This window comes from Coffea eugenioides, chromosome 1 (genome assembly GCF_003713205.1).
Source record: "Coffea eugenioides isolate CCC68of chromosome 1, Ceug_1.0, whole genome shotgun sequence".
Lineage (NCBI taxonomy): Eukaryota > Viridiplantae > Streptophyta > Magnoliopsida > Gentianales > Rubiaceae > Coffea > Coffea eugenioides.
In genome coordinates this window covers 30154181-30168531 of record NC_040035.1, presented here as the reverse complement: position 1 = coordinate 30168531, position 14351 = coordinate 30154181, and the positions used below count along the sequence as shown (strand labels likewise).

Below are 14351 nucleotides of genomic sequence, written 5' to 3'. Positions count from 1 at the left end.
TGTAACGGATTCCTTCTGACAAAATTGCCACCACATGCATCATGCAAATCAAAGCATCCTTAATATGACAGGCACGGCACGCAACGTCAAGAACGCTTGATTTAGTAGTTAAGGTTGAGATTCTAAAACTCGTCACGTTTTGAGTTGAAATCCCCCTTCTCTTCGGCGCTTCTTAAATCTCTTGGGGAGAGACGGAGCAGAGCTCTTAACTCAGGCAAAACTGGTCCTATTTTGCAGCATCAGCAATCTATAATTTCAAGAATCAATTTTCCAGATAATGGAAGCGTGCAACTTCATTCAAGTATTAGCGTACACTGGTAAATCCCACTTCTGCCCAAAACTTTACACACAACATTAGGAAATTCAAATCTTCCCAAACGTCTTCATAGCTTCACTAAAGATCTAAAGACTAAAAGAGGACCAAAATTGCTGTAACTGTTTTCAAAGTGTCGTGGCAATTCCAGTAGCTCCTCTGTATGTAGTCTGACAGGCTAAAGTTAGCTTAACAGAGGCAGAAAGCATTCTCATAATATGGATGCATCTTCTGCGACTATCCCAAAGTAGAGTTAGCACTAGGCATATTTGGATGATACTTGCTTCACCCCAGAGAATGCAATTGATGCTTCCTACGAATGAATTCCTAGTAATTTTCAAGCAATTCCTCTTCGAGCTTTCTGACATATGAAAGAGCTTGAAGCATGCTGGAGAGGATATTGATCTTCAGCTATTTGACCTTGTAACCAGACACATGGCATGCGAAGCACCAATCGCAACAGAAAGTACCTTTTCAATCATTGACCCATCATCCTCGGTGAGAAATTTAACTTCAACAGGAGACGGTTGCACCTCTGGAAGTCCAGGAATCCCTAGTTGACAATCCTTGGCATTTCCCCACATGTACAACTTGCCTTCATCTGTGCAGTAACAAATTATTTTAGCATAAACATTCCCACGAGAAGACAATAAAAAGCTAACCATACTCATCACTGTTTTATGGTAATAAAGGAGTAAGCTTGTACTCGACTGTATTCTTCACACTTATCATTCCTCAGAAGAAATTAGAAAAAGAAAGAAAAGCATGTTAGCTTCGGTCCTCTTCCATCCACTTCTGCTGTCTTCATAACACTACTCCTTGCTCTGGAATTTTCAGGTAGCACCTATTGATATCGAGCTACCAAGGCAGGAAATAAGCACATAAACCCATCATGGTAGTAGCACCACGGACAGAAAATCCTCACAAGTTTAGCAGGGGTGAAATTTGAAATAATTTATGCTCCTATTTAATCCAAAATATAAAGGACCAGACTAGCTTTTACCACCTTGAACAAAATCTCCTTACGCAACCACAGAGAGAGAAAAAGCAGCCGGTAGAAGAAGAGGCCAACTCTGATTGTAAGAGGAGAAGACAGTAAAAGGGAGAAGCGATGTGCTGAGGAACAGTTGCAAGGCAACAGAAAATGAAAAATCTTAAGACAACGACTATACATGCTTAATTGCAAATGCTGAATATTACCAGTTATAGCTGCTGATGATGAGCTCCCACAAGCAACATAGGTCACCTTCTCATTAGCTAAAGCCTCAACGCGCAAAGGAACTTTCTGGTTTTGAATATTAGAATGACCCAACTGACCATGCCCACCATGACCCCATGTAAATACTTCTCCTTTATCTGAAATTGTTAATCAGCAGTAAGATTCTTGCATATGTGTGCATAAGAACCTAGGGATTCTCATAACCATACCAGTCAAAGCAATGGAATGATATCCACCACTTGCTATCTGGACTATACGAACATCTTTGAGACTAGGAACCGGTTGCGGTTTCCAACCACCAAGCTTATCACCTCGTCCAAGCTCATAATTCGAATTTGCTGAGAAACAAAGATATGAGGATTCTTGCATTAACAGCTTGTGCTAACTTTACATTGTCAAGCAAGATCAATATAGCTAAAACTTGATATGCACTCCATGCTTGCAGAAAAGACCAGTTTGTTGGTCCTCAGGAGGAACTGTAAAATGTCAAAAGAAATTCCTTGACATTTCCATTTTCTTTGATACAATATATTCTCCAACAATTACAATAATCAGTCCCTTCTAAAACAGATAGGAACAAACACTCAAGATTCTGACAGAAAACTTGGAACGACAATTATTATACCTGACCATATATGAACTGGAGGTGGCAAAGAGGTCAGCAGAGGATACACAAAGGTCATAAGCTGGTGGATTAGCTGGTGGATTTTTTCGCTTCCCCAGATTTGGTAATTTGTGAACCCCAAATCTTCACCGTCAGACAGAAAAACTTTTGAACAACCTACATATGCCTCCTTAAAAATATTTACAACCACGTGGAATTCACACAAAAAATACATGCTTTACTAGATTTTTCTTGGACCAAAACTTCAAGTACAATGCGAGTGCAATAACCCAGAAATTATTTTCACTCGAATGCCACTATAAAACCCACATATATCTGAAGGTTGCTGAAAAGGAGCTGTAGAACTAGCAAACTAGCTGAATAGAACTGAAGTGTGGAAATGAAAGAGGATATGAAGCTAGTAACAAATGCAGAATAAGTATTGCACTGCAATAGTACTGGTTTAAAAAAAAGGGGCCACTGGGTATTAGAGGACTTTAGCATTTCCAAATGGTTCTTTCGTATATGCTACAGGTTTACTTCACTGACAGTGCAGGTCAAACATATTGTTCCTACATTGACAGCCAAATAAACTTGTAAACCGCCTTGTAAAACAAAGTGGAGTCAACAATAGCACCAGTTAAACCTTCTACCAGATAACCAATACTACTGGATTTGCAATCTGAAGTGTCCAAAAAACTTCAGACATTTTTCTACAGAGAGTGTTCCTTAGCATCACCTCTTCATAATTGCAAACAACTCCAAAAGTAACTTTAGAGACATATACAACTTCCTTTGCAAGTTAAAGAAGGCCTACAATCCCCTAAACTAATATCAGATGACATTTATCTTTCCTAACTCTCGATAATAGGAGAAATAATGTTTCTGTTATTGCTTCAGTATAATACATAAGTACATTCCGAAATTTCCACAATCTGAGCCATTGATTATTGAATAGCATGTTTTACATATTTGACATGAAAATTACCTTCTATGTCCTTTAAAATTCGATCATAAATACAAATAAAAGCTGCACAAGCCAAAATATACATCAACATTGACTTAAACACTTCTCTTTGGCTCTTTAGACAAGTGTAATTTCTGCAATGAGCTCAAATTTAGCCTTCAGTTTAGATATACAATCCACAATCTCTGTCTGATGAATCAAAAATACGTTTTAATACCGATTAATATTAACAAGTATTGATGCATTTAGTTATGTGCATGAAATGGAGAAAAATAGAGGTGGTTGAATTGTTACCTCCCCAGTTCCAAAGTCGGCCCTCCTTTGACAATGCCATCGTGAAAAAACCACCACATGAAACAGCAGCTACAGGCATGGGAAGTGCTCTTACTTTAGAGGGTATACTTAGGCCACCTGCTTCATTCGGGCCACGACCAGGGCCAAGGCCCAGTCGACCATCCCCCTCATCTCGACCCCAGATATACAGCTCACCTGCTTGGATTTATATTAGGAATGTAATTAAGGAACATAGACCTAAAAAGCATGCTACAAATAGATTCAGACGCTCTGACACCTATTTGTTTGACCTAGATGAGAGCACCAAACTATTATAAAGAAAGTTCTTTTACTGGAATTCGAGCAACCTGTTGATTTTTTTCCAGCATTTTCTATCTTATCTTGCTTATCCTGATATGTGCGTCCCAAAGCCTGTCAAAATGCTAAAACAATCCCTAAAGTTTTCTTGAGGATCTCTACTGCGCTTTGGATGAGGCTAGGGAGCACCAGAACATAAGTTGAAAATGTGATATTTAAGTTGCTATAATCAATATGTCATGGAAGAATTAGAGTTTAATGATATGTTATGGACTATTTGAAGATATCGTATCCTTTTGCAGATTCAGAATGACATAGTCCAGTTAAAGTATATCCAGCATAAATCCATTATGAACTTCTGAAATGTAGTCAGTACAAGAAACTAGATGTGTCATTGGTTCTTTAAAAGATGCATTTCTAACTAATCACCGACACATTAAGAATCTTGGACGTAAAAGCCATCAAATTCACTGTACAATGTTCACGATGAAATTCAGGAATCATAAAAGCTTCAGGAAATTCTAATAACCAATTTACCTATATTAAGCCCCTAAAAGAAAGCCTGTAACAGGAAATAAAATCATAACGAACTCTAATTAGCTTTGGAATCAACCAGACTGGATTATGCACACATTGTCAGACATTTAACCTGATTTTGTTATAGCAGCTGTATGTGTCCCGCTTGTTGCAATATGATATATTTCTTCAGTCCAAGGACCTTCAACTAACCTAGGGAGCAGCTCCCTGTGATAAACAGAATGTCCAAGAGCACCAAAGCCACCATAGCCCCTGCAAACTTCCATTTTAAAACAAAACATAATCAGCTGACACAAATCAGAGATTCACCAGAGACCATATGCAACAATGACGGAAATGCAAACATTTACACGAGTTCAATTACTATACTACAACTAGATTGAACGAGTGAAAATTAGAGATTGAATGGGACAAAATCTAACTGAAATGGTCTTTGTTTTAACCATTTGATGGTACGTTTGACATTTCAAAAGGCCACGTTTAAGACTTTTAGTTCACCATTCAGTATCAAATACTAACTTTTCTATTTGCTCTACTTTCTTCCCTTTATTATTACCTTGCTTTAGAAACATTTGATGTTAATCATCAAAGTTTCCAATTCGCATTTACACAAATCAAAGACCAACCAGAGAACTTTTACTTCACTGAAATGGAAAACAGGAAAATTCAAACCGTTGTGGCATTCTTTTTTCCTTTTTTCTTTTTATGACATGAGCAAGTGCATCAATACTATGCACAATAAAGAAGACCAATATGCCCAAAAACTGTGGATGCCAGTTTCTATGTTCTATCAATTTAACACCCCCTAATAATTTTTTTGTACATAAACAATTGAACAATAACAACACCAATGAATCCAACCACCAATATCTTGTCAACTGATTATAAAGAAAAAAGACTACTGACCAAGTAAAAACTTGCCCAAGAGAATTGAGAACAACCGAATGCACGCCACCGAGAGCAACACATTTAACCAAATTGGACCCCAAATGACTGTTCAAAGTAGGAACAAATACGGGTTCCTCGTGGCCAAGGCCAAGGCGGCCACCATCACCTTTGCCCCATATCCACAGCTGCCCATTAACCAGCAATGCCGAATGAAAAAGCCCACAAGAAATACCTACTTTAACAACATCATTCTCATTCTCAGCTGATGATTCCGACACCGAAAGGCGACCTGGGATGGGGGAAGACAGAGTAAATGAAGGTGGCAGCAAAAGGGACGCAACTGCAGCTGGATATATTCGTATTTCTTCAATTCCGCCACCGAGTTGGCCGGAGGCGCCGCGACCCCATGAATGTAATTGGACTGTGACTGCTTCCTGAGCCGTGGAACCGGATTCCCTGTAGTCCCAGAGCAGGGGGACGGCTTTGTTTGTGGGATTTTTGGTGGAATAGTTGAAATGAAAGTAATGCCTACCAAGTGTTTGATGTTGAGTTCGCAAGTACCGAAGGCAAATAGCCATTGTATGGTTCGCCCGCCGAGTGCTTCGCAAGGCCCAGTCGTTTTTGTTAGAGATGTTTAAACGGGCAGTTTTTGAGTGTTTAGTGTGTACACTGTACTGGTAGACAGGGCCATTAATCGGTCGGCAATCGGTAATTCGGTAAAAAATTAAAAAAAAAAAATTTTTCATTTTTTTTAAGAAGATCAATATCTAGTTACCGTCCAAAAGTTTTAGATTGATTTTCTAATATGAATTAGTTTAGTATATTTAATATGTAGTTAAAAATATAAAAGTTATTAATATGTTAATTAATACGCTTTTAATGTCACATATTTGTTTATAAGTATAAATTATAACTCATGACACTATTGACTAATACATTAATATGCAATATGATATATTAGTAAGGATGAAATATATAAAATATTAGATTTTTCTAACGGATAACTAAAGGACATTCGTTAATACATCTAACATTCATCTAGTCTACCGTATATATAACAATTATTAATCTTATCGTATATCTTCTAACAATTATTATCTTCCCTTACATTTATATATTTTTCCTATTTAATCTTATCTACACTTTCTTGTATTTATTTACTTTTTTTAATTAATCTTATAGTTCCAAAATTATGACACCTAAAATAGACAGTCCCTAAAATATTTAATTTATAGATGAAATTTGGTAATTCAGTCGATAATCGGGAATTCAGGAATTGAATTTCAATATCCATTCCCAAACTATTTTTTATCAAATTTTAAGATTGGATTTTAATAGTTTTTTCGGAATTACGTTTTACCAATATCCGATTTCCGACCTGAATTGGATCGATCGGTTATTCGATTTTTCCCTAGTGTGAACAGCCATAGTAACATATTGTAATGGGCTTGATATGCCGATAGTTTTCCTTCCTTTTTTTTTTTTTTTCCTTTGTTAATTTGCGTAGTCAAGAGGATATATTTTGCTCTTTTGACTACATGTTCAATATTTTCTGATTTGTAGGTTCGGATGTTGATGACTTCATGACCTCGGGTAGAGGAAAAAATATACATGTCGAGTTTTAATAGATTCTTGTATCATTTTGTTGGTCTTATTTCATTTTAACCATTTAGAGCGCCATCCTTGAAGCATTACTTTTGTTCAAGGTTGCATGTGGCTAGATTGTTGGAACATAATTATAGTTTGTGTTTTTGTTCTGATGGAGTGTTTTTATTTTTGTACATTAAAATTTCAATTTTAACAAAACTTAGGCCCCGTTTGGCAAGTGAGTTTTTTGGATATTTGTTTAAAACTTTATTATAACTTACTGTAGAAGTTTTTAAAAAAATTTTTGAAGTGTGTTTTTTTTTTTTGAATATTTTGAAGTGTATAGTTTAAAAACTTTGAAAATTTTTTTGAGGTTACTGTAATTAAAAAACTTGTAGCAAATAAACTTGGCAAAAACTTGTCTTGCAAACAAGGCCTTAGTTTCAACTTTCAAGATCTTTTAAACTATTCAGATGCATGTATTTTGGTTTCAACAAGGATTTGACAAGTTTTAGTATAAGGTACCAGATGGTTAATTCAAGGGTTGTTTGGGATTTAAATCCACAGCACTACCTATTTAAGGTTTAGTAGGACACTTGTTTAAACGAACGGTAAAACATTAGTTGATATTCTTTAGAGGATACTATATTCGTTATCATCTCTAATTTAGTAAGCTACAAGGATAACTATGAATTGGTGTTTGATAAGACGCGGTGGTATGGATTTACGCATATATCCTTGCGGGTAACACTAACAAGCTCTTTAATAAAAGTAAATATTATATACACTGATAGTGTATATACTATCACCGCGATTCATGATATGTGTGCAAAAGTTGAATTTCAAATTCAAATTTTGCACATTTGTCATTCATCCCAGGCTGACAGTGTATACAATATCAGTGTAGGAAAGATTAATCCTTTTAATAATATTAATTAGTAATGCAAGTTTAACATAAATAGTGTGTAATTACAGTCACTCATTTTTTAATAATTCGATACTAAGTAATCACATGCTTCATTCATATACATTAATTGTTACATGTAACAAAAAGTTATTCTTGTAGGTTTTCTCGTTGAACTTCGATGGATTTGCATTTTGATGTTTGTCATTCATATATTTAAGTTTTACAACTTTGCAGAAATGATTCCTATTGCATCTAGTAGGGATGGCAACGGGGCGGGGTTAGTGCGGGGGACCCCGCCCCGCTGCCTACTAATTCCCCCCGACTCTACCCCATTCTCTGCCCCGTCCCACTTTCCCAGTGAGGGCACCTGCGGGGCTAATAAAAATTTACTATAGTTAAATATTAGCAAATAATCAAGTATTAAAATATCAACACATCATCAAGTTAATATTTATTGTAATTTCACAATTGAAACTCATAAAAATAATCAAACAAAAGTTATTTGAATACAATCCAATATGATGAAATAAATACAACTAAAGTGGTCAAGTTTTTACTTTTGGCACAAATACAATCACTAATTCATTATTGTGCTTGTGCTTTTTTTTGAGAAAAAAAAGTTATTGTATTAAGTGTAATTAGGAATTTAGTATAAATGTGTTAGTAAATTTAGTTTAACTAATTAATAATTTCTATTAGTAGACATATATAATTATTAGTATAATTGATAATATCAATTATGTTACAAATACTAATATACACTATATAATACATATAACTAATAATATCATTATCATAAGTTTGTAACTAATTAAATTAAATATTAGATATATAATTATATACATATATATATGAGTTAATTACATTTACCTCCCTTGAGGTTTGACCAAATAACGAATCGATCCCTGAGATTTGACCAAATAACAGTTCACCCCTTTGAATAACCAGACATTTAACAATCACCCCCCTACTGTTAAGAGACGTTAGTCATTGTACTTGACATCAGGAAAAAGAAAACTTGGAATGACGAAATTGACATTTATTGTATCCAGCTGTCATGAAGATTAATTATAGTTCCGAAAATACCCTTTTCATTAAAAATATATAATTTACATCCCAATCACGTTTGACTTGAGAAGAAAAACACATCCCCATTGCCTACCTTTATCTGGACAAAAAGAGAGCCCATTTTCCCCAAGTTTAACGAGCAAAAACTTCAAGAGAACAACATTTGAGTTTCCCAGTTCAAGTTGTATTCTCGCAATACTACAATGGCATATTCTTCATTCGGTAGAAAAATCCACGTGTCACCATAATTATGGAGTCTCTCGCTACATTTAATTGCAAGCGATGATATTGCCTGTTCAGTTATTCTTCAACGGCAGCCCATCTCCTCGGTAGTTTACAGGAACGTGAAACAAAATAGAGAGCAGAGCAAATATCAATAGCTCAGTTGTTGTACAAATAATACTACTTGGAAAAAGTAAAAAAAAAAAAAAAGAGCACCTATGAAAAGGAAATTGGGGAATGGCAAAACAGGTCGTGGCATTCTAGGTTGGTCATAGCATTTTGCAAAGAAATTCATGGAATATCATATAAACTGTGGAAGGACCCACTGCAGCGCAAAATTACTAAATGAAATTACAACTTTAACATTCTACAGTCTAGATAAACAACTTCAGACGGTGAACATCATAAAGCTTAGAGGTACCCCCTGGCTGCTGCGCTCATAACTACAGAAATTTGATGACTGATGATGGATCATCGACTTCTGATATTTTATTAACTACAGAAAATATTTCATTAACCGATTCCTAAGGGATTGCTTTCAAGATAACGTTTGGTTGTTTCGAGTTGTTTATAGTCTACTTCATTTTATGCAAACAATTAAAATAATTATTCATAACAAAGACTTGGATAATTGTTACTGAGAAGACAAGCATTTGTTGTTTGTGTACATCATCTTAAAGTGTGGAGCTTCATGCTTTGGTAAAACTGCTGCTAATATTACAATACCACTCAGAAGGGCCAATCCAAGTCCTAAACCGTTCACAACCATTGACTCGGTGCAACGTCTCAATACATCTCCTCTGGTTTGCAAGAATGTCAATTTTTCCAGAAGCCCTGTCTCAGCTGTTACCACTGCCAAAGCATATGTGTGAGAACCCTGAAAATGCATATATAAATAACATTTCATATGTCGTTTGCACTTCTTTTATTCATTAATAATTTTTAGCATTACTTTTACTTGTTTGCAATTAAGTACGAAAAAACACGTTTATGTGAAAATTAATATAATTTTTCTAAGTTATGAAATTTCTTGGTTTTGCTAGACTAAGTTAAGACATTTAGAGCTAGATTAAATTTTTATTCTTTTTCGTATTAACATAAAATGTTAGATTTATATATTTTGGTCAAACTTGATTTTAATAGTTTAATTAATCAAGCAAGATTGTTAAGCGTTATTAGGAACCTTAATACTAACGTGCAACCGATAAATATTCGATATAAAGGGTTTAAGTACACCAGTGTATAATTAGACTTTCAAACCACATTTGGGGACAATTTTTGGAGCTAAGTTAGAACCAAGGACTTAAGTGGATAATAGGAGGAGAAGTGAAAAGACTAAACTACCCTCACAATGTCACACAATTACCCACGGCCATAACCATTCCCTGCTCAGCCAAACAGCTCCTCGGACAGCATGATCATCCACCACCCAGCCGGCCAACCGCATTCTTCTCCATTTCAACACACCACCACCCTAGCTGACCAACCGGCACCTTCACCACTGCAGCACACCATCTCTACCGACACTCAACCATCCTCAAAACCGCAGCACCACTTCACAATCCCATTCTATAACCTCTGCACACTTCCTACATCAGATAACACTCCACCATTTCATTGTTATCATCGACCGAGAGTGAGGAAGGAAGCTGAGAGTGCGGTTCCATTTCTGGTTCTGTCCGCAAACATTGAGGCTAGAGTGAAGGCAGAGAGAGAAACCGTGAGCAAGCTCCACCCATTCTGCATCTCCATTTCACTCCACTTCACGACTGTAACATCCACCAGCTGCACCCAGAATCTGCTTCGTGCGTGGGAGCCGAGAGGAAGGGAAACTTTTCAAACTTTCTGTCCGAGAACTTAGCTTGCTGTGAGGTGACTTCTGAGCTCCATTTAAACTGGTTAAGAGGTTGATTAAGCTTTGCATTTGACAGTGAGCATGGATAAGCTAGAAAATTCTAATGGACTTAAAATCTGGCCACATTTGGGCCACCGGGGATGATCGATTAAATTCTGGAAATTTTGACTGAAAGATGTTGTTATTGAAATCGATTTCTAAACTAAAAATGTTAATCAGTGGCTAAGCTACTGCATGTTGAACTTGAGCATCTAACTCCACGGATAATCCAAGGAAAATTCGGAACAATTAGAATCAAAGCTGCTGGAATTTTTGATTATGCGGACTGCCGTAAGATGATTCTGTGATTAACTGAAGTAATCTGAGTTTTTATATGCGATTACTTAACTCTAGACATGATGTTTAAGACCATGCATGTCAATCTATGTGTTCGGATGTTGTATTAAGGAACTTAGGAAAATTCTGTTTTAAGGAAAATGATTCTGCCGAGAATAATTAAGAAATGATTTGCTTAAATTACTTAATTATGTCAAGTTGTGGTTATAATCCTAACTATCCAAGTGAAGATAAAATGTTTAAGAGCCTGCATGTTGAGTTACACGATTGGACAATGAAACTAGGAACTTGGAAAAATTCTGGTTTTGTGAATTGGAATTCTTATGAGCTGAAAACTTCCGAGACCTTGAATCTGAATTGTAATTTGCAATCTGTCATAAGATGATGATTAGAGTGAATATATGCAATTAACTAGTTAACAACATGTTAATTGAAGTTCGCATGAGGTCTTGTAGCTTGGCTAACCAGGAAAATAAAAATGAAAACAGAAAAATTATTTCATGAACTATCATCCGAGCTTAGTTGATACAAATTCTGGATTTGTGATTAGATGAGTACAATTGTATTATGAACCTGGATTTGATTTGGAAACCTCTACTAGCTAGCTACGTGTTTTCAAGTCCTAATAGAGTACCAAAAATTCTGTTTTTAACCAAAGAAAATTCTGTTTTGGAACCCTTGTTATTGCTGGAATTTCTTTGTGAATTGCCGTTAACTTGAACCTGGAAATTTTGAAGTTTATGACAGTGGTTTAACTTCAACTACTGAACGGAAATTGTGCATTGTTTAGCTAAGTAATTGCATGAGGAAGTGAGAGTTTACTAGCCTGCTTCACCTGAGTAAATAAAGTGAAAACAGAAAATTCCTTCATGCATGATTCATCTGTGGTTTGCTAGACAGATTATTGAATTCTTTTTGGGATGTTTAATCCTGTTGCTCGAATTTGATTATGAACCAGAATCTTCAGCTTGACTTTAGAATTTTTCCTTGGGGTGCTAGAAACCCGAAATGCATGACAAAATGCACACGTAGTCTGTGAAAACTGTTTGGCAATGAATCATTTGATATCTTGGGAATTCGATTTGGAAATAATGAAGTGTAGCTATGGATATAAGCTGGAAATTTCCCAGCCTTAGTCATGTTTGATAAAGAAGTACGTATGGATTTCTTCATATAATTTGGAGCTGTGGAAAAATTGTATTACTACTGAATTCGCTTTATAATACCTTGAGATGGTCATGCATTTGAATTCTGGGGTGACAATGTGATATTATGGATGGAATTTCTTGGCTTTGGATCAAATACTTGAGTAGGAGGCTGCTGCAAATGTGGTCTTTGGTTTTAAATAACTGTTAGTAGATTTAAACATTTGAAATGTTAGCTTGGTTGTCACAAGAATTATTGGTTGGGTGCTAAGGGCTAATGATTGACGAAGCCCTTAGCCATTGAAATAGTGCTATAAAATATTATTGGATGATGGAAGTTAATTGCTGGAATGCTTTGGGACTTCACTTTTATTTTATTTGCTTATGTTGGGTTTGCTGAAACCAAGTGCTAATGATTGATGAAGCCTTGGTTGATCATTTTATTTTATTCAGAATTTCAATTGCCTAAAGCTAGGGCTAATGATTGACGAAGCCCTAGTAATTTGCTATGTGAATATTTGTCATATTTTGATCCATAATATGATTTCAAAACGGAGTCGGAGCTGTGGAAGTCGTTTCGACCTTGCGAACTCGAGTAGCTGCGATCAAAATTTATCAAAAATATTTTCCAGCTAGTATTAAATTATAAAAACTTCATATCCAGGGTTTTGCCTAAAACTTTCCAACTCGATAAATTCCTTTAGCTCAAATTAGCCTTGATAGCTATAGTAAATAAGTTAAATAGTTTTTGGAAACTCCAAGTCTTATTTCAATTCTTTTCCTTCCTATAAGCCTTGCACTTGTATAGTTAACTATAGGAAAAGTTTTAAAATACTAGTTTTACTAATCCTAGTGAAAAGCTTGGGAGACTTGCCCGGCAAGAAACCCTATTCTAGGAAAAATAGTTGTTAAGGATAATTTTTGCAAAAGCCGTAACTTTAGGGAAATGTTCAAAGTAACTTTCTAACTATGATTTTGAGAAGTTTGTCGACTTGTTTCTAGTAAGTAATACTAGTTACCCCCTTCTAAGGAAAAATAAGGAACATTTCTACTACTTTTGTCAAGCTTCAATCTAAATAGATTTTTGAAATCTCTTGAGAAAGTAAACTAGTATTATATTAAATGAATTCTTATACGAATAAGTTTAAAAACTGAATAGAAACTTATAGTTTCAAAATTTGGTTTTTAGGATATCGCGAGGACGCGGAATTCGATTCCCAACCTGATATCTGAACTTCACTCTTGGTGAGTGTCCCTGCCTGTTCTTTTTCTACTTGGATTAAGTGCTTTCTTGACTCGATATGTGATAAATTGCAAAATGAGTTTTTGATCCATCGAAGTGAGCAGTGTGTACTTTATCGCACTAGCCGTTCGAGTGGTGACTTGCGTGAATCATTTTTCTCGTGAATCCTTAAATCTAAAAGTAGTTACGTCGTTGGGTGAATCCCTCGGCACTTGAATCGAACTACAAAAACGTCGTTGGGTGAATCCCTCGACAAATTATCTACGGGTATATCTCGAGTATACTGCGTTCTTAGTCGACGTTCGGGCCCGGGACAGGGGTATGAATGGTGACGGGTTAGGATTAAAATGAGTGGATCTACATGGACTATAAGTAGTGAGAGTTGACGGAGGGTCAACTACGATGAATGGCAATCAAGCGAGGAAAATGGCTCCTGAGAGCCCCTGTATCCTACCTTGTGTTGTTATACGCTTTCTTAATTGTTTAACTTGTTTAAGTTATTACTCGCTGTTTGAATTACGTGACTACATGTTTTGGGGCACCACTGAGCTTTAGCTCACCCAACGTTTATTTGTTTTCCTTACAGGTCTGGAAGTTGAAAGAATTTGAGCTGCTTATATTTCCTATGAATGTATTTGAATAGCTTGAATTTAGATTTCGGTTTGTAATGAATTCTATGTTAAGTACTGTACCTTTTATTTTGGTTGCCACTTGAAGCTGGAAAAATGTAATCCCAAATTCTAATATTCGGTTTGTATGTTTTTATTAGTATAGTATGTCTTTAACCTTGCGAGTAACGTGTGATGTGGTTAAGAGCCGTCGTTTGGCTAAGTTGTATGCCGTTATCTTTGAAGCTAATGAGGTGATAG

General features: G+C 35.8%; 2 protein-coding genes across 4 annotated transcripts; both read right to left on the bottom strand.

Moving 5' to 3' along the window:
• Positions 1-273: 273 nt before the first annotated feature.
• LOC113778794 (RCC1 domain-containing protein RUG3, mitochondrial) lies at positions 274-5721 on the bottom strand. 3 transcript variants are annotated; one of them, XM_027324397.1, is made up of 8 exons: positions 5138-5721; positions 4344-4483; positions 3398-3592; positions 2158-2313; positions 1742-1870; positions 1514-1669; positions 784-914; positions 274-701 (listed from the first exon to the last, which is right to left on the bottom strand). In XM_027324397.1, exons 1-8 carry the CDS (start codon positions 5695-5697, stop codon positions 651-653), a joined length of 1518 nt encoding a protein of 505 aa, XP_027180198.1. In that variant the 5' UTR covers positions 5698-5721; the 3' UTR covers positions 274-650. The 3 variants fall into 3 exon arrangements, with proteins under 3 accessions (XP_027180198.1, XP_027180129.1, XP_027180206.1); XM_027324328.1 differs by having other exon boundaries at positions 274-914; XM_027324405.1 differs by lacking the exon at positions 2158-2313 and having other exon boundaries at positions 274-914.
• A 3816-nt stretch (positions 5722-9537) lies between these two features.
• LOC113770165 (probable transmembrane ascorbate ferrireductase 4) lies at positions 9538-10350 on the bottom strand. The gene is made up of 2 exons (XM_027314556.1): positions 10270-10350; positions 9538-9780 (listed from the first exon to the last, which is right to left on the bottom strand). The coding sequence occupies exons 1-2, from the start codon at positions 10348-10350 to the stop codon at positions 9538-9540; spliced, it is 324 nt and encodes a 107-aa protein (XP_027170357.1).
• Between the last annotated feature and the right edge of the window lie 4001 nt (positions 10351-14351).